This window comes from Vicugna pacos, chromosome 35 (genome assembly GCF_048564905.1).
Source record: "Vicugna pacos chromosome 35, VicPac4, whole genome shotgun sequence".
In the NCBI taxonomy this organism is placed as follows: Eukaryota; Metazoa; Chordata; class Mammalia; order Artiodactyla; family Camelidae; genus Vicugna; species Vicugna pacos.
In genome coordinates this window covers 15194168-15219403 of record NC_133021.1, presented here as the reverse complement: position 1 = coordinate 15219403, position 25236 = coordinate 15194168, and the positions used below count along the sequence as shown (strand labels likewise).

The following is a 25236-nucleotide window of genomic DNA, read 5'->3' as shown; positions in this document are numbered from 1 at the left end:
ATGAGATTGTTTATTTAATTTTTCTTTTGATAGTTATTTATATAAATGCAACAGATTTTTGTATATTGATTTTTGTGTCTGCAGCTTTACTGACTTCGATTATAGTTTTTACAGTTTTTTGGTGGAGCCTTAGGGTTCTCTCCATATAATAGGTCGTCTGCAAACAGTGACAGTTTTTTCTGTTTCTTTCCAATTTAGACACCTTTTATTTCTTTTTCTTGCCTGATTGCTCTGGCTAGGACTTACAATATTATGTTGAATAAATACTATGTGGCAAGAGTGGGCATCCTTATCTTATTCCTGATCTTAGAGGAAGAGCTTTCAGCTTTTCACTGTTGAGTATGATGTTAACTGTGGAGTTGTCATATATGTCCTTTATTATGTTGGGGTGTGTCCACTCTATGTCCACTTTGTTGAGTTTTCATCATAAATGGATATTGAATTTTGTCAAATGCTTTTTCAGCATCTGTTGAGATGATCATATGATTTTTATCCTTCATTTTGTTAATGTGTATCACGTTGATTGATTTACAGCTGTTGAACCTTGTAAACCTGGAATAAAGCCCACTTGATCATAGGGTATGATCCTTTTAATGTATTGTTAAATTTGGCTTGCCAATTTTTTTTGAAGATTTTTGCATCTATGTTTATCAGGAATATTGACCTGTAATTTCCTTTTCTTACAGTGTCCTTGTCTCATTTTGGTGATAAAGGTAATGCTGGTCTTGTAAAATGCGTTTGGGAATATCTCCTTTTCTGTCTTTTGGAAAGGTTTGAGGATTGGTGTTAATTCTTTGAATGTTTGGTACTTCACCAGTGAAGCTGTCTTGTTGTAGACTTTTGGTTACAGGTTTTAAATTACTGATTCAAGTCTCCATACTAGTAATTGGTCTGTTCAGATTTTCTGTTTCTTCATGATTCAGTCTTGGTAGTTTGTATGTTTCTGAGAATTTGTCTGTTTCTTTTAGGTTGTCCAATTTTTTGGCATATGATTGTTCATAATAGTCTTATGATCCTTGGTATTTCTGTGATAACAGTTGTAATGTCTCTTTCATTTATTTTATTTGAGTCCTCTTTTCTTGGTGTGTCTGGATAAAGGTTTGTCATTTTGTTTACATTTTCAAAGACTAAGCTCTTACTTTCATTGATCTTTTCTGTTGTCTTTTTAGTCTCTTTCATTTATTTCCACTCAAATTTTTATTTTCTCTCTTCTGCTGACTTTGGGCTTCATTTGTTCTTCTCTCTAGTTCCTTGAGGTATAATGTTAGGTTTTGTTTTTGGTTTTTTGGTTTTTTTTGAGATTTTTCTTGTTTTCTGATGTAGGCATTTATTGCTCTAAATTCTCTTTGAGAACTGCTTTTGCACATTTCATAAGTTTTGGGATGTTTTATTTCCATTTTCTTTAGTTTCAAGATATGTTTAAATTTTACTTTTGATTACTTCTTTTACCCATTGGTTGGTTGGTAGCATGTTGTTTAATTTCCACATATTTGTAAATTTTCCAGTTTTATTCTTGTAATTAATTTCTAGTTTTGGACCATTGTGGTTAGAAAAGATGCTTGTTACAATTCCTGCCTTAAATTTATTAAGACTTGTTTTGTGGCTTAGCGTATGATCTGTCCTGGAGAATATTCTGTATGTACTTGAGAACAATGTAGTATATTCATTCTGCTGCTTTTGAATGGAATGTTCTGTATGTATGTGTTAAGTCCAGCTGGTATAGTATGTCATTTAAAGCTGGTGTTTTCTCATTGATGTTCGACCTGGATGCTCTCTCTACCCATTGATATAAGTTGGGTATTAAAGTCCCCTGCTAGTATTGTACTGATATCTGTTTCTCCTTTTAGGTCTGTTAATACCTGTTAATATTTAGGTGTTCCTGTGTTGGGTGAATATATATTTACAAATGTCCTGTCCTCTTGTTATCACTATATATTGCCCTTTGTCTCATCTTGCAGCCTTTGTTTCAAATTTTATTTTGTCTGATACAATGCAGTTGTCCCTTGGTACTCATGCGGAATTGATTCCTGGGCCCCTGACGGATACTAAAGTCTACGGCTGAAGGCTTTTTCAGTCAGCCCTCCGTATGCACAGATTTTGCAGTTGATGATATGGAGTGCCAGCTATGTATTTATTGAAACAATTCTGCATATAAGCTGAACTGTGTGGTTCCAATCCATATTGTTCAAGGGCTATCTGTGTAGCTAACCCAGCTTTTTTTGGTTTGCATTTGCATGGAATTTTTTTCCCATCCCTTCACTTTCAGTCTGTGTGTCTTTAGATCTGAAGTTAGTCTCTTATGGGCAGCATATAGATGGTCTTGTTTTTTTGATCCATTCACTCTCTGTCTTTTGATGTGAGAATTCAGTACATTTACATTTAAATTAATTATTGATGGGTGTGCACCTTTGCCATTTTGCTGTTTTCTGGCTTTTTTTGTAGTTTTCTTCTCTTGCTGTCTTAGCTTGTAGTTTGATAGCTTTCTTCAATGGCACGCTTGGATTCCTCTTGTTCTCTCTATGGATCTGCTGTAGCTTTTGCTTTGTAGTTACCATAAGACTGATATATAACAGCTTATTTATAACAGTCTATTTTAAGTTGATAACAACTTAAGTTTGAATGCGTTCAAAATCTGTACATTTTTATTCTCCCTCTCACATGTTTTGTTTTCAGTGTCACATTTTTTATCTTTTTATCTTGTGTATCCCTTAACTAACTATTGTAGTTATAGCTATCTTACTACTTTTGTCGTTAACCTTCATACTAGCTTCACATGTGGTTACTCCACTACCTTTACCACATTTATCATTTTCTTATTGGTGCTACTCCAAGACAAGGATTTAAACATTTTGTTGAAATCTAATTTTTTTTCTTTTTTTTAATGGTTCAGGATTTTTGTGTGCTAGCTAGTGCATCTTTGCTTAATCCTTTGATTAGTTTTAATGTCATATTCCTAAATTATCCCCAGATTCTTCACTAGGGCTGCCAACTCCTTACAGTGCTCAGACCTCAAACATGCAGGGTGCGGTGGGAGAGGTCCAGGCAAAGTATGGTGTTGGGGCTAAATTCTTCCCTCTCCCTGCTCTTTGTAAATAAAGTCTTACTGGAACACAGTCATGCCCGCTCACATGTGTACTGTCTGGCGCTGCTTTTGTGCTGCAGTGGCAGGGTTGAGTAGCTGTAGCAGACACTGATTGGCTCTCAGGGGGTACAGTGTTACTATGTGGTTCTCTGCGGGAAAAGCTTGCTGACCCCTGAGACACTCTTCCTCCTCCCTCCTTTTCTTTTCTCGGAGATAATCCTCCTGGAGCCCTTCGTGTGTCCATGTGGACAGGTGGTTTTTAAAATCTGTGAAGCTGCTGTTCTGAAAAATTCCTGTTCCTCTCTCCTGTGTTAGAGCCCCCCCATCTCCAGGCTCCCAACTCTTTCTTGGTTTGTCCCATTTCCTCCTGATGAAGGGTGTCTTCCAGCAGGTTCCTAGTGGAAGGGCTACAGGGAAAGTAAACTGTTTGATGTCACTCTTGATAGAGAGTTCTAGGTAATTAGTCACTTTCCCTGAGGGTTTGAAGGCATTGCTTTACACTTAAACTACTTCCTAGCTTCCCTGCTGCTATCGTAAGTCTAAAGACTTTCTAATTTGTAGTCTGTTGTGAGCTTGCTTCCTTTTCTGGTAACTTTGGGGATCTTTTCTTTACCCCAATGTTTTAATATGTCAGAAAGAGGTGCCTTCATATTTACTTTTAAAATCAAATATTCTGGATATTTAATAGGTCCTTTTAAGCTGGAAAACTCGTATGAGTTCTGAGATATCTTTTCTTGGATAAATTACCTCTAATTTTCTAGAATGCATATTAATCGAATGTTAGACCTCTTATATTAATACTATTTTTTTATTTCTTAAGATTTCTGACTTTTCTGTACTTCCCCTATATTTATGTGAGTGTTGATGGTGAAGATTTTTCCCCCTTTGGAAAATTGCAAACATATACAGAAAATGAATAGTATAATAATCCCTCATGTACGTGTCATTCATTTTCAACAATTACCAGCTCATAAGCACACTATTTAATTTTGAAGCAGATCTCAGACAGCATTTATTACATCCATAAATATTTTGGAATGTGTCAATAGATAAAAACTCATTTTTAAAGCTCTCGTAATTATCATTATAAGTTTTTTTACTGCCACCAAATATCGCATCAGTTTTCAAATTTCTAGGGGTATCATAAATATAATTTAGAAAAAGAGCTTAAATCTGGATCCAGATAAGATCAGTCACACTGTGCTAGATTAATGTGCCTTTTGGTCTATTTTAGCTCATTTCTCCCTGTATATATCTCTCTGTCTTATTTCTTTTCTCTCCCTCTCTTATTTGTGTGTACAGTTTATTGAAGAAATCTGATTATCCAGTAGTTTCCTGCAGTCTGGATTTTGCTGACTTGCAGGTTGATGGTTAATAATGCTTGTGTGTGTAATACATATAGCATGGGAGGAATTCATAAGGCATTTAAGTTAAAGATAATGATAATATTTTTTATCTTATCAATAAGTATATGTAGCAGTTGTAACTTAAATTGTATTATCACAGTCTTTGGAAGAAAGTCTTGTGTGAATGTCAATGTAAAAAGAGCTTATCCATTTTTTAAAAAACAATTTAACTTAAAATTACTGTTACTAAACTAGGCACTTTAATTTTGGAGGATTCATCACATACTGTGTCAAACATAGTAGAATGAATCCTGATTCAGCCAAATAACGGAATGCTGTGAAGAGTAAAGAAATCCTTATGTATTAATATGAAATATTTTCCCAAATACACTGTTAAGTAAATATATTGTTGAATACGCAGTGTAATACCATTTATGTGAAACAGGTGAGAAAAGATCATCTCTGTAAGTGATTTATGTAAGAAGAGGGAATACCCTACATGCACAAACACCCCAGACACATGTAATAAATACTGCCTCTGGCAGGGGGAGCTGGTGACTGGTATGTGGCAGTGAGGGAGACGGGTTTCAGAAATGCAGCCACGTAAATATACCCATTCTCCCCTCCCCTCCATGTCACATTGCTCCAAAATTTTGGATAGGGTTATTTCCTCAAATGTCTAACAGCCTTACTGAAATATCCTTCACGCACCATTCCATATGCCCATTTGAAATGTATGATCCAGTGGTTTTCAGCACATTCACAGTGTTGTGCAAACACTGACATGACAGTGAATTTTAGAACTTTTTTGTCCCCTAATCAGCAGTTATTTCCCACTAAAATACTTTCTGTGTCTACGAGTTTGCCTCTTCTGGATAATTCATATAAATGGGGTCATACAATACCGGGTCTTCTGGAACCAGCTTTACTCACTTGGTGTGCCTTCGAGGCTCACTTACATCGCAGTGCCTGTCGGTACTTCGTTCCCTTGTATTGCAGAATAAGGCTCCTTTGTGCAGACGCACTACGTTTTATCTGTCCATTTATCACTTGATGGACATTTGAGTTCTTTCCACTGTTCTGGCCTCTGCATAATGCTGCTGGGAACATTTGTGTACAGGTTTCTGTGTAGACGTGTGTTCTTTTGCATAAGAGTGGAATTGCTGGGTCACGTGGTGACTGTACAGATTATTTTTGTAATTATCTAACTTAAGTTGGTGACAGTCGTACATATTTAGAAATGGTGCTCTGAGTGCCTGATCAATCTAATCTATAAGCCGCTTTCAAATGTAATGAAATCACTATATCAATGTAGTTAATGTGATCTAATATTATTTGTAAATGAATTTAAACATGAATTTGTATTTTGCAGGGTTTTTTTTTTTTTTTTTTTTTTTTTGGTATTTGGAGCCTGTGATTTCTTTTTGGGGCCCAGATCGCTCATGGGCCATAGGCACAGGACCTGTGTGCCGCAGTGTTCAAGACCCCAGCCTGGCGTGCGTGAGCCTGGGGGAAAACTGGAGGACACTGGGCGGCGTGAGGTCTGAGCCCTGCAGGCGCGCAGTGGACCATACTCGCACTGACTGGGGTGGTCGTGGTCCCGGCAGGACGTGTCGTGGTCCCGGGAAGGCACAGGAGTGACAGGCAAGGCCCCTTGCACTTTGTGAGTTGTCTGACCGCTTGGGAAGCAGAGAGAACAGTGCGGCAGTCGTGGTCCTGTTTCTTTGCTCTCTCTCTGAAATATCCTTACGTAAACGCTGTAGAAATTAATTACTGTTTAAACAATTTAAGTAAAATGAAGGAACTTAACATTTTTTTAGTATATGAGTTTTCGGTTGGGCAAGCAGAGAATTTAACAGACTGTTTCAGCATATTTCCTGTTACTGGTTTGTTAGTTCCCAGTGTGTGTCACTGGGCTGGTGCTTCCCTCACCTTGGCTGCCACGTCGTCCACTGTCTAGGAGTGGGCTGATACCGCACATAAACCCCTTCTGCCATAGAGCTGTTGGTCTCAGCATGGACGTTAGTGCCAGGCTGAGTCTGTCAAAACTTGCCTAAAGGTAAAAGGTAATCTGTGCCACCATTAAAGTCATGCATGAGCAGCGTGTACGGCGTCGTGCTGTTTTTATGAGGGGAGGGAATGAACGCGAAGGGAACAGGCCGGCTTTTTGGTACAGAGTTACAGAATCTCCCCTCCCCTCGGGAAATACTCGGACAGTTACTGTGGAGGGCGGTTTCATCCCCGAGCAGAGACGAAGCCTAGGGTTCTCAAGTAATTAAGAAGCGGGCACCTTACCTGGCCTAAGTGGGCCTGGAAAGTTTCCTGAGCGCTGGTACACTGGGCCAGGGCTGAGCGTCAGTGGGAGGTGGGGGCGGGTGACACGGAGAAGAGAAGAATTTTGGGTATAGAAACAACCGGGATAAAAGGCAGGGTGTGGATCAGCCTGCTGTGTTCAGTGACCTCGGAGCAGGGACGTTACTGGCTTAGATGTCAGGGAAGAAAGTCCCCTGAGAAGACCCGGAGCACAGATGCTTTCGTCCAGCGGCCTGTGAGCCTGAGCTGCTGCCTGCAGTGCACGCCTCCTCCCCCCCCCCCCCGCCCCCAGCTCTGAGGACAAGTGGGGCGGCGGCTTTGGGGTTTAGGTTGGTTATTTTTGTTTCTGAGTACTAGATCCAAGATTCTCACCTTCCTGAAGGCCAGGAACTTCCTCAGCCTGGAGCAGTGCCTGGTGTATATCTTAAGAGTTCACTAAAAATGTTAGTAGCAGAACAGCTGTGTGTAGTGGCCTAGGGCATGGGCTCCCGCCCAGTCTCAGTCCTCCTGGTGCCACCAGTAAATAGCTCCATGCCTGTCACCCTGTTGTCATGTTTCTATGGAGAAAACGGGGAGGGGAGAACAGTGAGGCCCCCTCAGTCAGTTTGTTGGGGGGTGTAAATGAGTTTATATAAAGCACTTAGAATTGTGCTACTGTATGGACGTTAACAGTAGTGTTTCCTTGATGAATGAAGGATGAATGCAACCCAGAACTCCTGAGGGCTGGCCCCAGAGCATCCATGCAGTGCACAGGAATTACTGCTAGCCCATTCTAGTTAGAGGAAGTTTAAGGCCTGAAGGTGGGGTCCCTGGCACGTTGAAGAAAGAGAGTCTTAACTTAGTTCAGGGTGGCACACACTCTTTTGGGCTTTTGTTAGTCTTCTTGCCGATTCCTTTCCTTCTCTTCCTTGAAGCCTATTCCTGGGACTCCTCTTGAGTTCTTTTTCCTGGGACAGAATGTAAGAAGGGCCTGGGGCCACCTCCAGTGTGGGGGCTGGGGCCGTGCACCTGGTCTCCCCGCCTCGCCTCTTTCTTCCTTTCTGTGCACCCCCCTTTTCCCTACGGTGGGAGGCAGGAGAAAGGATGTTCCCTCCTCGTGTGGCCGGGGCTGCAGGCCGGCTTGGTGCATCATAGTCCCAGTAATAACGGAAAACTTTGGGGAGGATGTGAAAACATGCTGGAAAAAGTGTTCCCTCGTGCAGTTAAATTAACCCTTAAGACGTTTCTCTTTTAATTCTGTTCGTCTGATGTAATGTTGAGAAGGATTTGAAATCTGGATGAACCAATGCTCCAGGAAAATGAACCGTCTAGTTTTCTCATGTTTTCTCATATTCCCCCCTGTGTACGACCTCAGCCCCCAGTTTAAGGAGTGCAGACCACGAGGAATTGGGGCCAAAAACCTTGTTATTGGGTGTCTCTTATGTGTGTCTCATGGTTGGGTTTTCGGCCCCCTGGTCCGTGCTTCTTTCAGCGCAGTAACTGAGGCTTCTCGATCTTGGAACACCCTGGATTACAATAATGTGGTGAAAGCTTTTCGTTTCCTAGAGTTTGTGGTGGATGCGAATATCCTGTGGACTCCCTTGTCTGGACCGGCACGACCGCCCGCGTGCCCGGTTCTGCCTCTGGGCGTCTCGCTGTCAGATCCCCCGAGCCGAGCTCGCAGCACTCGGCTAACGTTGCTGTTGTTTTCTGATTCACAGATTTCAACACTAAACTTGCACGATGTCTTTGAAACCGAGAGTGGTGGATTTTGATGAGACCTGGAACAAGCTCCTCACGACAATCAAAGCCGTGGTCATGCTGGAGTACGTGGAGAGAGCCACGTGGAACGACCGCTTCTCGTATCCTTCTTGGGAGGCCGACAAGCTCGCTGGGCCCTGAGGCAGGTCTCTGCTCTCTCGGAACGGAAGGACTTTCCACACTCACCACTGTGCACGTTTCCAGGCTTATCCCCGGCATGGGGCAGCCAGTCATCTGTACGAGCCGAGCCCTCGCACAGCTTCAGGCTTGGGAGTGGTTGTGAACAAAACAGACTGCTTCCCTTCCCACTGCTGAGGGAAACGGAGCCAGACAGCTGTGAAGAGAGCTCCCAGGACTTGCAGTTGTGGAGGTGGGGTCAGTGCCGGGAGGCCAGTAAAGCAGGTGGAAGGGGTTCGAGTGTGTGTGGAGGCTCTAAAGATGGTGGCCAAGGATGGTGGCTGAGGATGGCATCCCTGAGGATGGTGGTACTTGAGTGGAGACTGGAACAGAGGGAGGGGTGGGTGCGAGTGTCTGGGGGAGGGTTTCAGGCACAGAGCGGCGGCAGATTCAGTGGTGGTGAGATGGACACGTTTCTTAACTGGGTGGTCTGCATTTGTGAGTTAGGGGTTTTACATGAAAACACAAACTTGTGGTTTCCCTTGGACAGTCTGAAACCTGGGGTCCTGCAGTCCTACATGACAGCAGTCTTTTTTTTTTTTAAATACACGTATACACAGACACACAGGTTTTATATATACATGTAGGTATAGTGTATATATATTACTATGTTGTTAAATATTATTATATACATAGAGAAAACAATGCAACGCAGCACCCACGATCTGAACTCTGGCACCAAGGTAAACCCACAGTGTTACAGTGCTTTAGCTCCTTAGCTTTGGGGTCCTCAGCACAGAGAGCTGGGGCAGTGTCGTGGCAGCAGCCCAGCATCAGCCAGGAGATGGGGCAGGACAGGCCATGTGCCAGGCAGACCCCTAACCATCCTGAGTCTGCACCACAGGATACCCTGTGCACGCTGGATCCCAGGGTGAGGGAGGGGGTGGGATTGGGGCCTGAGCTCTGTGTCTGAGCCCTGAGGGAGGCGTTGGGGACTGGGTGGACACTTTACAAACCAGAAGGTCTTTCCCCCCAAGGGGCAGGTGAGCTGTGGAGGTATTGCCAGCAGGGGACCCAAGCGCACGTCCTTGGTAGGGGTCCCGGGCCCAGGCAGGTGTGCAGGGCGTTCTGGTTGATGGGTGGTATAGATGGAAGACATCGTGCTCTCCTCGAGGGCCCAAGTCACTGCAGATTTAGTGACCTAAAGAAGCACCCTTTCATCACCTTCCAGTTGTGCAGGTCAGAAGTCTATAGTGTGACTGGGTTCTCAGCTCAGGGTCTCATGGTGGAAATCGGGGGGTTACTGGCCGTGTTCCCATCCAGAGCTCAGGGTCCCCTTCTAAACCCATTCCTGTTAATCCACAGAGTTTAGTTCCTCGTAGTTGCAGGGCTGAGGCCCCGGTTTCCTTTGTGACTGCTGACTGGGACTTGCTCTCCATGTCTTTCTGGTGGTTGTGTGTGGCCCCTTCTGTCTCCAGAGCCAGCCATGCAGGTCAGGCTTCCCCGTCTGCAACTGGCACAGGGGGTGGGCCTGGCGGGGGCCTGCGCTGGGGTTAAATGAGGCCGCAGCGCAAGTCCGCATGCGCACCATTTTCCAGTCAGCTGGTTAGCGATCGTTATCACAGCTGCAGCATCCCCTCGCCGAGAGCAGTGCCTTCGAGCGCAGTACCTGGGGTGTGCTGCCCTAGACCACATCCCAGCTGTGAGGGTGGGAATCTCGGGGGACCGTTTTTAGAATTCTGTGTCACATGGAGCGGTGACGCTCTGTAACAGCTCGGGCGCAGGCGGGTGGCTGGAATTTGCCCTTGCGGTGTGTTTGCTGGCTGTCTCATGATGTGATACAGGCCGGGTGCAGGTGTGCACTTGCTGTTTGCTTCTCTGGGTTGGAGTTCTCAGGCCTTTTTGATGTACAGTTGACCCTGCTTGGGTTTGGGTTGCTTGGGTCCACCCATACTCGCTTTTTTTCAGTAAACGGTTGTCGGACCCTGGACCCTGGATGTGGAGGGCCAACCGGAAGGGGCTTGGGATCATGGGATTCTGGTATCACAGAGGGTCCTGGAGTCAATCCTCTGGAGACTGAGGAGCAAGTGTACCTTCATTCATGGTTTTCTGCCTTTTGGCAGCTGTCAGGACAATCCCCAAACCCCAGCAGTGCAATATGGAAGCTCTCCCGCTGAAGGAGAAGGTAGATGCTACGTGGCTTGTGTGTCAGGGGCTGGGGACACGGGTGGTCAGGACCGGAGGAGGGCAGGGCAGAGGTGTCAGTCACTGCTGCTGCACCAAGAGGAGAAAGGTACAGAAGGCGCGGGGAAGAGAGGAGGAGGGACCTGCATCCTACGTCTGATTTGTTTTTAAGCACAAGGTTTTATTTTGTAGTATTTTCTGATCCATATGTGAAGTATAGCACTTGTCTCCACCCCAGATAATCAGCCGTGCTTTGAGACTCAGCTTGCTGGTCTGGGGTCGCCATGTGCATCTCACTGTCTGCTTCTGGTCAGCGGTGCGTAGTCTTTTGAGGCTCTTTACCATGCGTGAGCCGCTTGGGGTCTTGCAGGGGCTCCGTGCGGACGTCCTTGCCTTAGAGCTGAGGGAGTGGCAGCCAGAGGGCGGAGACCCCGTCCAGGTGGCTGGCTGCCGTGGTGAAGGCCCAGGAGGCCGCTTCCCTGGGAGTCCAGGGGAGGGCGCTGCCGCCAGGGTGCGCGGCCGTGTTCAGGAGCTCGGTGGATTCCCTAATGTTCCTGCTCATTCTGTAATTCATGTAATAGAATAAATTCTGAAGGATGGTGGGTCAATTGTAGAACATTCTGACGAGGACTGTGATATTGGAAAATGCGTCACATGAGTAATTTTTGTGACTTTGGTTTCTCGGAATTGCTTAGACGTATCTGCCTCTTGTGTCATGTTCCAGAGCCCTTTGCTGAGTCCCATGTGTCTGTTCTCACAAAAACCTAATTTTTTAGATTTTGGGGTAACTTGATTTCCCAGAATCCCACTCTGAATTTTAACCTCTCTGAGAGAAACAATTTTCCTTACAATGCCATCAACTGATTATTTGTTGAATGAATAAATGAATGAATCTTACAGTGCTCTTTAAAGTAAGCATGGTTATATATTTTACCTTTTATTCTGTATATCCATATAATCCTAAACTGTAAAAGTGAGATGATTTTTCTTATTACATTAATTAATTAATTTTGTTAATGTAGGTTCTGGGGATCGAGCCCAGGGCCTTGTGCATGCTAAGCACATACTCTGCCACTGAGCTAGACCCCTCACCCTGATTTTTCAGTTTTTAATGCCAAACATGAGTTAAATCTTACGTGTTTTAAAGTAATGTCCTGAATGAATATGAAAACCTTAACAATGTAACTAGAGATATCTATGCTTTATGTGTGGCCTATCCTGAACCCCTTGGAGAAAGACTTTATGCAGAAACTAAGATTTTTTTGGAAAATCACGTACGGCATTTGCACAAGGTGAGTCCTAATATGTATATGATGTTGGCGCGTCTACAGCTACGTAGTCACTCAACTAGTTCACTGTTTCCTAGTACAGAACTTCTATCAAGTTAAAGTTATTTGTTTTGTTTCCTGAAAAGCATTTTCCTAATACGTATTTAGGAGCTCCGGGTCAAGCACTGTGCTGTTAGGTTCTCCAAGGGAAAGCAGTTTAGTTGCTCAAGATCATACAACTAGTCAGTGAAAGAGCAGAGTTTAAAGTCAAGGTTTGTTCAACTTGAAAATGTTCTCACGTGTCCTGGATGGTGTTTATAGAAGCAGGTTTTCTTTCACTGTTGGTTTCCACCTCTTGGTGAATCTCTGTCTTTATTTTCAACCTTTTAGCTGTCTCTTCATATCCTGTATAAGGTCTTACAAAAACCTAGAATTAAAAAGGGAAATGGTAAATTTAAAAGCCCATTAGAAACTCTTTGTGAATCGCAGCAATATGTTTTTTTGGATCTAACTCCTAGAGTAACGGAAATAAAAGCAAAAATAAGCAAATGGGACCTAATTAAATTTAAAAGCTTTTGCACAGCAAAGGAAACTATCGACAAAGCAAAAAAAAAAAAAAAACCCCTACAGAATGGGAGAAAATATTTGCAAATGATGTGACTGACAAGGGCTTAATTTCCAGAATATACAAACAGCTCATACAGCCAACCCAGTGTCTAATTAATTAATTAATTAATTAATTAAATAACTCAATAAAAAAAATAACCCAACATAAATAGACCTTTCTCCAAAGAAGGCACACAGACGGCCAACAGGCACGTGAAAAGATGCCCAACATTGTTAATTATTAGAGTGATGCAAATTGAAACTGCAGTGAGGTATCACCTTGCACCAGTCAGAATGGCCGTCATCAAAAGTCTACAAATGGTCAATGCTGGAGAGGGTGTGGAGAAAAGGGAGCCCTCCTACACTGCTGGTGGGAGTGTAAATTGGTCACTATGGAGAACAGTATGGAGGTTCCGCAAAAAAGCTAGAAGTACGGGTACCATATGATCCAGCAATCCCACTCCTGGGCATGTATCTGGAGAAGACTCTAATTTGAAAAGATGCATGTACCCCAGTGTTCACAGCAGCACTGTTTACAGTAGCCAAGACATGGAAACAACCTAAATGTCCATCGACAGATGAATGGATAAAGAAGTTGTGGGATGTACATTTTGTGTGTGTGTGTGTGTGTGTGTGTGTATACGTATATATCTATACATACATGTGTATAAAATGGAATATTGATCATAAAAACAATGAAATAATGCCATTTGTGGCAATATGGATGGACCTAGAGATTATCACATTAAATGAAGCCAGTTAGAGAAAGGCAAATATATATGTCACTTATATGTGGAATCTTAAAAAAATGATACAAATGAAATTATTACAAAACAGAGACAGACTCACAGACATAGAAAACAAACTTTTTAAAAAAATTAATTGTAGTTTTTATTGGAATATAGTCAGTTACAATGTGTCAGTTTCCGGTGTACAGCACAGTGTCCCAGTCATGCATATACATACATATATTTGTTTATAGAAAACGAACTTATGGTTACCAAAGGGGAAGGGAATTGGGGGAGGGATAAGTTAGGAGTTTGGGATGAACCGATACACATTACTATGTATAAAATCAGTAAACAACAAGGACCTGCTATGTAGCACAAGGAATTATATTCAATATCTTGGAATAACCTAAAATGGAAAAGAATCTGGAAAAGAACAGGCATATGTATATAACTGAATCACTTTGCTGTACAACTGAAGCTAACACTGTAAACCAATTATACTTCATTTAAAAAAAAGAAGACCTCTGTGAGCAGTTATTTGGGTTCAGGTGCCAGATACGTGAGGACAGCATCACAGACTGGACATGAGTGTGAACAGCAAATGAATTTTGCAATGTTTCACTCTATGCAGCATTTTAAACTTACTTTGGATGACTGGTCTTTTCAGGAACTGGATGAGATCATTTCTTGTTTGGTCTAGAAACTTGACTACTTTTTATTAGCTCTGTGACCACGGGCAGCTCATGTAACCTGCGTTGTGGACTGAGCTCTGAGTTTCCTTTCATCTGTACAGTGGAGGGACGATAACATGGTCTTTGTGATAATGTGTCTAACCCTGCGCATGGCTAGGAGCAGGTAGTGGTCCGGAAGTAGAGCACAGCCGATCATGTGATACTTTCCTTGTAACATTTGAAGGAAATGATCTACCCTTCTCTTTTTTAGTTTTCCAAAGCCTACTTTATTTTGTTTTTATTGAAATATAGTTGATGTACAATATTTTTAGTTTCAGGTGCACTGCATAGTGACTCAGCGTTTGCACATTATGAAATTATCACATTAAGACTCAACAACCGTCTGTCCTCAAACAAAGCTATTACGAAATTACTAACTGTATTCCTTATGCTGTACCTTACATTCCCTGTGACTTATTTATTTTCTAACTGGGGGTTTGTACCTCTTAATCCCCTTACGTTTTTGGACCTCCATTCCACACCCCTCCCCTCTGGCAACCACCTCTTTGTTTTCTGTATCTATGAGTCCATTTTTTGTTTTGCTTGTTCGTTTGTTTTTTAGATTCTGCATATACGTAAGATCATGAGATTATTGTCATTCTCTGACTTACTTCACTTAGCATATGCATCCATCCGAGTTGTTGCAAATGGCAAGGTTTCTTTCTTTCCCAGGCTGGAATGTATCTATATTCCATCACACATACACAGATGTGATACTACCTCTTCTTTATCCATTAACACAAGTTGCTTCCCTGTCTTGGCTGTTGTAAACAATACTGCTGTGAACGCTGGGATGCATATCTCTTTTTGAATTAGTGTTCTCTTTTTATTTGGGTAAATGCCCAGAAGTAGAATTGCTGGCTCATATGGTAATTCTGTTTTTAATTTTGGAGGGACCACTGTGTTTTCTATAGTGTTTTCCTGAGGGGCTGCACTGGTTTACGTTCCCAGCAGCGGTGCACAAGGGTTCCCTTTTCTCCACATCCTCACCAGCACTTGCTGTTTCTTAACTTTTGATGATAGCCATTCTGACAGGTGTGAGGTGATACTTCATTCTGGTTTTGACTTGTAGGAAATGCTGTATTGTTTTTATTATATATGGCAGATACACTTTAGTGTTCTAATATTGCATTTATTAGTTCATGAAAGTTGTTTTAATAGCAGGTAGTTTAAAGTGGTCTTAAAATGTTTACTGTGTTGGTTTTACAGCTAAAGTTCTGTTGTGAGCTGGTCAGCTTTAGTTATAATTGACAACTGTGTGAGGCATTTCTAATTTTATATTTTAGCATAGGTTGTATAATTTTTAAAAACTTTATTTTGGAATAATTTTAGATGTATAGAAATGTTTTAACAGTAATATAATGAGTTCTCCTTTTTTAAATTTAATGTCCTTTTTTATTTATTTTTTATTTTTTTTATTTTTTTCGGAGGGGAAGCGTTTTCCCATTGAAACATATCTATCCCACAACATAATTAAGCAAAAGAGGTTTATCTAAAGCCCATTTAAATATACTAATTTTACAAACTTTTATCTCAATTTTATCAATTCTTGTACCTTTAATTTTAATATTTATTAGATTTAATCAATAAGTCTTAATTCTAGAAGGAGTGCCAGAAGCCTTTTCCTTTTATTTTTTGTCCATTTTATCTAATTTTATCTAAAAGTCTCTGGGATCCCTAAGTTTCAGCCAAAGGACTTAGGCCTTTGTCAGTTTTTAATTTGATTAATTTGGTCTGTTGCCCCAATCACTGATCAGTTATGTCAGTCTATATGTTTTTCCAGCCCTTTAAATATATACATTTTAAACTGGGGTAGATAAAGCGGACTTGTTTGAACTTTAATATTGGGGACCAGTAGGTGATCCCTTTGGCCTTTTTTTAACTTACTGCACTGTAGTATCAAACTCTTGTATCTTAATCCAAAATGTCCATTTTATTTATCCCATTCAAAATAACCATATAAAAATATTTATCCATTTGGGATAAGTCCCTTATTTCTGCTTGTTAAGAAAAATCTTTTGACATTTTTTACATTCCTTTTTCCAGTTACTCAATGTAAGTAACATTAATTATTATAATGATTTTATTAGCATCTCTCAAACCCATTGAGGGGAAAGGGAAAGCACAAATGTAGCTTTTCAAACCTTTTTTTTTTTTTAACTAAGTTCTTAGGTTAAACATTAGATATATTTTTCCACCTTTAAAATTGATTGATTTTGATAGATACCAATACAACAGCTGTTTATAATGAGAGCTCTCTGAACTTTCACCAATTTAGAAGTTTCTCCAAATTAAAGGATCCATCATATGGCCATCAATTAAATAATGTATATATGTGTGTGTGTGTGTATATATATATATATAAATGTATATGTGTGTGTGTATATATATAGTGATTTTAAAGCAATAAGAGGCTTTTCCACATGAGAGTGGGGTGTGTCACGTAGATAAAATTCAGAGGTTTACTCCCCAAAAGGTAAAGACCTTTGTGGTCCAGGCTGTTGCAACAAAGGTTAAGATGGCCAATTTCCTGAAGATTGGTACAATCAAAGAATTGTTGAGAATCCCAATATATTTGCTTGGCCGCCATATGTACATAATACTTGTACCTTTTGGATGGCAGAGTCCAAGTTTTCTTTAAGAAAGAAAGACAGGAAACACATATGATGCAGGAAAACGGACGTAGGGTGTAAGGAGGGCTGAGTCCCAGGTCTCGGTTGAGCCCCTGGGGCATGCCTCGCCAAGTGTGGGTCCTTGGCTTCGCACAGGAAAGAATTCAAGTGCGAGCCACCGTTGAGTAAAGGTAGATTTATTTAGAGAGATACACACTGCATACGATGTAAGGTAAGAGAAAGGCAAGGAAAGAGGTGTGGGAATTGGGTGCTCAGGTTAAAGTAAAAGTAGATACACACTCCATGGAGAGAGAGCGCAAAGGGCCTTAATGTCCTTTTTTAAATTTATTTTACTGAAGTATAGTCAGTTTACAGTGTTGTCAGTTTCTGGTGTACAGCATCGTGTTTCAGTCCTACATGTACATACGTATATTCCTTTTCATATTCTTTTTCATGATAGATTACTGCAAGATACTGGATACAGTTCCCTGTGCTGTACAGAAGAATGCTGTTGTCTGTTTTATATATAGTAGTTAGTATCTCCAAACCTCCAGCTCCCAATTTGTAAATAATACTTCTGTGAACATCCTTGTAGCTAATTTATTCTGCTGTTACCACAATTTTTATAGGATAAATTCCCACACATGGAATTGCTGGGTGATAGGTCATGAACATTTTTAATTGTTTTTGACTTGGTCAGTCCTCCATGTTCATGTGTGAAAACGATTTTTCTTTCCACACAGAGAGTTCTGGAGTCTGAAGAGCAAGTGCTGGTGATGTACCACAGGCACTGGGAGGAGTACAGCAAGGGTGCAGACTACATGGACTGCTTGTACAGGTGGGCGCCCGGGGGGTGGACCGCTTGTACAGGTGGGCTCCCGGGGGATGGTCTGCTTGTACAGGTGGGTGCCCGGGGGATGGACCGCTTGTTTACAGATGGGCACCCGGGGGATGGACCGCTTGTACAGGTGGGTGCCCGGGGGATGGACCACTTGTACAGGTGGGCTCCTGGGGCCTGCTGCAGCCCATGCAGAGCTGCCTGTATCTGGGTAACTGGAGGAATTTTGCTGGTTTGTTTTGTTTCCTGTGACCCAGCAGAACACACAGAGCAAACGCATTTCCCGGTGGAGGGACGTTTCTCTGTTCTGGGGGAAGGGCTGTAGTGTGGGTCACATGGGTGACTGGGGGCCCAGGTGGTGTGTGGAAACTTACTCTGTGAAAACTGAAAGCTGTGTTTGACTGCTGGACAGCATAGCTCCATTTCCTCAGTTGTCTGGGACCACATCTCGACAGATCCAAAGGGGAACTTTGGCTTGGATGAAACTTAGCAAAGTAAATCCACCCCCCACCCCGAGCGCCCCCACCCTTGACTCTAGGATGCAGCACTTACATTCAGGGGGTGCTGGTGGCTTTCTCTCGGGCTCTCCTGCCCGCCCCTCTCTAGGCGCCACCAGCTGCCCACATGTCAGAATGCCTTGTGGTTCATTCTCCCTGCCTTAGCCCGTGCCCTTCTGTCTGGATTGCTTTTCTTCCTTTCCCTGAATGACTGATTCTGATGTGTTCTCCTTGGTCCCCGCTTTGAGCTCCCCTCTCCCCACCTCTGGCCACTGCCTCCATCTCTGGTGTTAACGCCACTCCTGTGGTTCCCATGGATTCTGGGCTGGCCCTCTCTGGCTCCTTCCCAGAGATCATGGAAATAGGTCCCGAGGTGCAAAAGGCAGAGACCGTTTGTTGAAGATAGTGGGTAGGTAAGGATAGTGCCGCTAAGCACCGGGGCCTTCACGCCTGGACCTGGTGTCCGCTCTGAAAGCGACCGTGGCCTGTGCTGGCCGCAGTGATAGGTATGTGCTGTGCGTGTGGCTTGCGCCACAGGGGGACCCCTGCCTCAGTCTCTTGCTGGGTCTCAAAGCATCACCTGCACAGTTACGTGCTGCTTTGCAGGAAGCCACCCTAGGGCCAAGGCATAGTTGCCGAGGCATGTCTGTCCTTTGCTTTCCTGGTTCCTGTTCTCTTTGGTTTTTGTAACAGCACTGGCCTTGACTCACTGTCAGTTGTCTGTGTCAGAAACTGGAGCTGACTTCTAAATGGCCAGTACCTTTTATTTCTTCTTACAAGAGCAAAATGTAATAAAGCCAGAAACCAGCAGTTACAGACAAGGGCAGCATTTGGCTTATTATATTGAACAGTGTTTGCTGATCATGAAACATCCTAGCATTTCATTTTTTCCCCCATCCTGCAAAGTGAGTAGTCATAGATAGAGCTTTAAGAATTCCTTAGCTCAGTAGCGGAGTGGATTTGGGGCAGAGTGACAGCATTGCATGCCATCGCCACTGCAGAGAAACTGGGGCCGCAGGTGCACAGGTGGCAGAGGGAGCACGGACTCCGTGTCAGGCAGCAGGTCCCCCGTCCGCTGAGACGTGTCACTAAAGACTCAGCATGTTCTGCTCTTTCTTGGTTTCCGGGACTCCTGTTCTCTTGGCTCTCCTGTGCCTTTCTTTACCACAGTCAGTTTGGTGCTGTTTACATTAATACCATGAAATCGGTACCATTAATGAGCATTCATTAAGTTCTGCAGTACGTGTGATATGCATGCATGTGTGTGTGCATGTAGAGCCATGTGAGGTAGTTAGTGTCTCCGTTTTTACAGCTGAGGAAGACTAAGGGTCAGGGAGGTTAAATGACTTTGCTCAAGGTCACCGAGCTGAGAAAATCATGAGGCTAGGATTTAAACCCAGGTCAGCCTGATGAAGTCCACGTAACTTCATCCTTCCTACTCTCATTCTGGACGCGTGCTTCCAGGCACTTATGTGGGTTCTGTTTAGTCTCCACCTTCTTTCTGAGATCTCAATTGGTTACTCCTAGTTTTAGCTATAGCCTGCACGTGGGTAAGCACCCAGCTTTATCCCAGGTGTGTAAGTTAGGAGGAGTGAGCTTCCCTGCACCTCCAGGGTGCTCTGTGGTTGCAAGGAGCTCCTGCCGATGTTCAGGGAGCTTGTTGTCTTGGGGACACACTGCCTGCATGATTACTGATGTCAGGGAGTGGTCGTACTGGACACCAGGCAATGCGCCAGGCTGTGCTAGGAGCCTCGGGTATCCTCCATGGGGGCGGATCCCTTCTACCTGAGCCCTGTTGGTCAGATCCTCCAAATGTCTCTTAAGTTTATTATTCCCTTTGCATTGCTATCATACTGTTACAGTTCAAGCTTTTCCCCATTTCTCACCTGGACTATTAGTGATCAAGTCCCCATAACCAGTCTCCAGCCTTTGATTCCTAACATACTCAGTTTAGTAAATTTCTCAAGTGCAAACTTGATCCCTGTCCAAAACCATTTACTAACTTTCCACTGTCTGCAGCAAGACTTAGAAGCACTGGGCCATGGGATTCACTGATAGAGGGTTTTGCTTCACTCCTGTGCTGGTGGCTGCATGGGACTCAGCACTGTTTCTTTGGTTATGGGGGCAGACCAAGTGGTGGACCCTTCTCACAGAAGGCAGGTGTGGCAGTAGTTAAGTGAAAACTGCTGAAATAAAGGCTGTTGTCTTTTCCTGTGGGGTAGTAGGTCATCCAGGCTGTCTCTTGTTATTAATCATGGTTTATAAGGAAATTTGTGTGAGAAAATATAAAGGAAAATACCAGTTTTGTTTCAAAAGTGCTCTTCAGTATTATCTTTTGAGGCAATTTCTAGCCTCTTCTTTGCTTAGAATCCTTTATGAGAGGGACGTGCATTAGCATACGTGAGAGGGATTGTCATTTTCAGGGAAAACGGTGACACTTCTGCCCGACCTTTCCAGGCACTATTGTCTGTAGGATGCTGTGGACCCTGACCTGGGGTCCTGAGGGATTTAGCTTGAGAACTAAAAGCCTGGAACCCAGTAGGTGTTAGCGCGTGAACCCTACACGTAACGCAGTTTCGATAGATTAAAGTGCCTGGTCTTAGGCTTCATTCCCTTAGGCTGTAGTTCTTGAAAGTTAACATTGTTATTAATTATTACTTCGGATACTCCAAAGGGCAAGGAGTACTTATTACCCACTTTGTTGACAGGATGAATTATAAAGATACGTACACTGCATACACCTGAGGAGACAGTGCAGGGAGCCTGTGTGAGCAGACAAGGAGGGAGCCTTTGTGAGGCAGTGTGAGCAGGACAGTGAGAGAGCCTGTGTGAGGCAGTATGTGCAGACAGGGAGGAAGCTTGTGTGAGTACTGTGACAGGCACGGAGAGAGCCTGTGTGAGACAGTGTGAGCAGACAAGGAGGGAGCCTTTGTGAGGCAGTGTGAGCAGGACAGTGTGGGAGCCTATGTGAGGTAGTGTGAACTATTTTTTGAATTTTTGGATTCTATTTTCTTTTATGATCTCCACATATATATGTCTTTATTTGAAAATAATTTTGCTGTTAATAAGTTAGACTATGAAATAGTACGATCAGAAATTAGGATTGGTGTCTGTATCAAAATGAAAAATTGCCCTGCTTACACTTTAAACTATATCTATAAATTATTTTAAATGTTGTCTGTCAAGCTTCTAATATCAAGAATCGTAGTCTGGAGTGAGAAGGACATAGTTATTGAAAGTTAGTTTAAATTCATCCCGTGAGGGAAGAGAGCAGTGATTTGTCCTCCAGGAGCTGTTCTGGGACAGCCGGCCGCCCAGGGCACACAGACCTGGGCAGGGACCGGTTGACTCCCTCCTGAGGACCCACGGCCAGCGGCGCTCAGGGTCACTGAGCGCAGAGCTCTGCTGTCTGCACTCACTGTGTGAGAGTACTGGGGCTGCCGTATGTCCCGAATAGGGTGTTGATTTCCTCAAAGGAGAATTTTGTCGTGAATCAGAGATGCCAGAAATGGAAAGTAGAGACCCGTGTGGAGAATGCTGCCCGTGATCCCTGCGGGGCGTGGGCAGGTCGCCCTGTTAGTGAGGGGAGTGGCGGGAGGGAGAGGCGCTGTGAGTGTGGGAGGCGGGGGCGCCATGATGGAGCTGATGGCGGGTGAGGCCGTGATGGGCATGTAGGCTGGCTTGTTGGGATGGCGTGGTAGACTGACCAGGCAGGAGTGGTTTGGAGTCGGGGGCCCTGTGGGAAGACGCATATGTGGTGCAGTCGTGACTGTTAGGGTCCCCTCCTCAGCGCTGCTCACTGTCGATGGGCTCCATGCTTATGTTTGTACATTCTGCCTGATGGGGAAGCTCTCCAGGCAGAGATCACGTTTTCATTTTTCGTTTCTTTGTGCCTGGTGCCTTGTAGTCCCTGGCGTGTCGAGCGCAGTTGGTCGATACTTGCGGAGTGTCCTGGGCCAGCTCTGCCCTTGCTGGTGAGCGGACCTTGCCGAGCCCCTCAAGCTCTCTCAGCCGCAGTTTACCTACCGTGTAACGGGGCCCCTCGGAGACCCACGTGTGCTCATGTCCTGTTGTCCGTCTTGCCGGGTTGCTTCCGTGTGGTGCGTACTTCTTTGTCCTGGCGTTCCTGGCTTTTATGGTCCAGCACCGGCTGCTTTTCCAACTTTGTGTTCTAATATTAACTCTTGCCATCCCTGCTGTCTGAAATGTTATCCATTTATACATTTCGTAATTCATCGAAGAAGCATCTTTCGAGGACTGCCTCTCTGCCTGCCGGACCAGGTCTGCGCTTTGCAGGCCTCATTTTCCAGAGAGGAGGTCGGGATGCAGAACAGGCAGATGGAGGAAGGAGCAAGGCTGTTGCACGTAGCCAGTGCTGAAAAGAGAGCAGGCGAGGTGTGTCGTAACTGTTACTTCATCAGGGGTGGGGAGTCAAGGCTAATTTGGCGAGGGGCCAGGTTGGGCGGAGGGAAGCGTGTGTGAGATGAGACCAGAATGACCAGGCCAGAGGCCAGAGGTGGGGTGCACAGTCCAGGGTCTCTTCGGGGGAGCAGCTGCTCTCCCTGCAGCTGATGCTCCCATCTCAGCCCGGGTCCCCCTTGCTCAGCAGGAGCAGGGGTTCGAAACCTGCAGGAAGTTGGGAGGCTTACGGTGAGGACGGAAGGAAAGGCTAAATGGTATTTTGAAGGGAAAAAATGATTTTGTGGCCAGCGGGCCGAAGAGTGGAGCACTGAGGTTGTAAGTCTTGGCGTCTCGAGCCTGAGTGGTGGCTGTGGGAGGGCTTGCGTGTGGTGGTGGTGGCTGCGGGGCTTCAGAGTAAACAGCAGGACCTGTTTCCATCATCTCCTGGAATTGTCGGTGGAGTCACACAGCTGAAATTTAGTTGCTTCCGCGTTCAGTTTCATCTGCCTGTAGACGTCACGTGGGCCTTTCATTTTGATGCAGCAAACACCGAAATGTGTGTTTTAATGCAGAGATCTTGCAGGTTTTGCCTACACGCTTGTATTTGTCAATAGCTGTGTTTCCACCTTAGCAGAACCTGTCCAACGAATAGTTTTAGGTGGTGAGCATTGAAGGCGTGGTTGTGAGGTCTGGGACGGTGAAAAGTGAGTGCTGGGATGGTCCACACCCTGCTACGCATTTTGTTTAATCCTAGAATTCTCTTTTCATCTCAGTAATTCTTGGAGTCCATCAGGTATTAGTCTGGTAACAGAGTGATTGTCAGTCTCTCACCTCTGCTTATATTTCTATTCTGTTTTCTTACCTCCTGATGGTGATCTTTTATTTTAAAATGAAAAGTTACATCTTTCACTGGTGATAATATATAAATTAGAGAACTTACTTGATGTCCATGTTTTAAAAATCATTTTCTGTTTATTGCAAAGTGAACTTACCTTGACTTAAGCAGAATCTGGGAGTGAACAGATTAGCTTGCAGAGGTCTGACCCTTGGACGGGAGCTGTTGAGCTGTAAGAATATTGGAAATTTTTAGAGCGAAACCTTTGAGTGTTTTTTAAGTGAGACGGGGTAGCAGGATTTTTTGCTGCTCTAGAGGTCCTATTCTTTGTCTCTTAGGGCCTTATTGAGAGTTGGGCTGATAGTTTTATCTTTTTTAATTACATTTTTAATTTGTACATGGTGAATTTCTTTTGGATGTATTACTGAACTATTCTGTAGTTACCTTATAACCCTAAAATTATTGTTCTGAAGTTGTAAGTTACTTGTTGTCCTGCTGATTTTGACATGGTCTCTATTGACATTACGTTTCTTTTTCAGGTATCTCAACACCCAGTTTATTAAAAAGAATAAATTGACAGAAGCCGACCTTCAGTACGGTTATGGTGGTGTAGATATGAATGAACCACTTATGGAAATAGGAGAGGTAGGAAGTTCTTTAAATGACTGGCGAACGTAAGAGTGTTCTATATACTGAGGTGATTGGATCCAGTCCTTTTCTTGAGGACACTGAGTTGACTGTCTTAAAATTGTCAAGGTTTACAACATCCTAAATGTTAAGTAAATAAAATACTGTCATGGTTCCCTAAGACACTTCAGTGGATAAGAAGAACAGAAGAGATGTGATGAGTGTTATTTCAATAATGAAGGCAGTGGTGGGTGAAGGGCGGGACGGCCGCAGCTCCGCTGTGTGAACAGTCCCATAAAAAGTGTCAAGGCTCCTGTAGTTAAAACGTGCAAAGGACATGGACTTAAAAGAGAACCTCAGGAGAGGAAGTACAGGTTTATGGATGTAACAAGTTTACTTTAACTTTAAAAAGTAATTAAGGAAATTCAGAGTAAACCAGTCAAGTGTGCAGCTTAAGACTCACTCAGGTTCTGGAGGCACAGTGCAAACCTAAGTATGGAAATTATAGTAATTATAGTAATATATCATGTGATACTGACTGTGGGAGACATACTGCAGCACGTGTCTACTCAGTAGCCAGACACTGGGGAGACAGGTGGCAGATGGTCCTTGTCCTCGTGGGGAAGCAGATGCCAAACAAGTAAAGCAATGAAGGAAGGAAACAACTAAGACGCAGCATTAGTAGAAATTTAAATTAGAATGACCCTTCTAGAAAGAAATTTATCAGAAGTAGACTTTAAAATATTCGACACCTGCTGACCAGGTAATCCCATGTCTAGTAATCTGTACTGCAAAAATATGGGTAAAAAAGTTTACAAGTAGTCCTTGCAGTAGCAATAATGGTGACTAATGAGGAAACAGTCATATTTTCAATATCCAACAATAAAAATCATACACAGAATGTATATAATATGATTTTGTTATAAAAGTAAGCAGATGGATAAATTAGTAGAAGATACTTCATAGAAGCATTAACAGAGGGAAAAATTGGTTTCTGAAAACATTTGGACACATTTTATGTTTAATGGGAATGAAACTGTTGGGAAGTAGGGTGCAGAGAAACAGGGCAGTGGGGAGTACCAAAGCTTCACAGGAGTTCTTCAGCTTGCAGGACTTTGAGTGTTTCACTTCGCAGTCGTCCGTCATGGCCGGCAGCGTCAGGCCCACTCCTCCTCCGGAGGGAAGCACCTTTCTGACTCTTAACTGTGCATTCTTGTATAAACAAGCGCACATATATACACAACAGTTTCATGATCACAGTATATATAAAATTCTACTTGTATTTCTTGCCTTTTTCAAAAAACAGTA

At 43.5% G+C, this 25236-nt stretch overlaps 1 protein-coding gene across 5 annotated transcripts in view; it reads left to right on the top strand.

The window, feature by feature from the left end:
- The window catches only part of CUL2 (cullin 2), a 74364-nt gene that overhangs the window by 13085 nt on the left and 36043 nt on the right, over positions 1 to 25236 (top strand). For 4 of the 5 annotated variants that reach the window (XM_072955471.1, XM_072955472.1, XM_072955473.1 and 1 more), the window contains exons 2-5: positions 8442 to 8582; positions 11972 to 12074; positions 17474 to 17568; positions 23841 to 23946. In XM_072955471.1, coding sequence (XP_072811572.1) covers positions 8464 to 8582; positions 11972 to 12074; positions 17474 to 17568; positions 23841 to 23946 — 423 coding nt within the window. In that variant the 5' untranslated portion in view covers positions 8442 to 8463. Of the gene's footprint in view, positions 1 to 5829; positions 6073 to 8441; positions 8583 to 11971; positions 12075 to 17473; positions 17569 to 23840; positions 23947 to 25236 lie in introns of those variants that run through there. The other variant, XM_072955470.1, reaches the window with a different exon arrangement.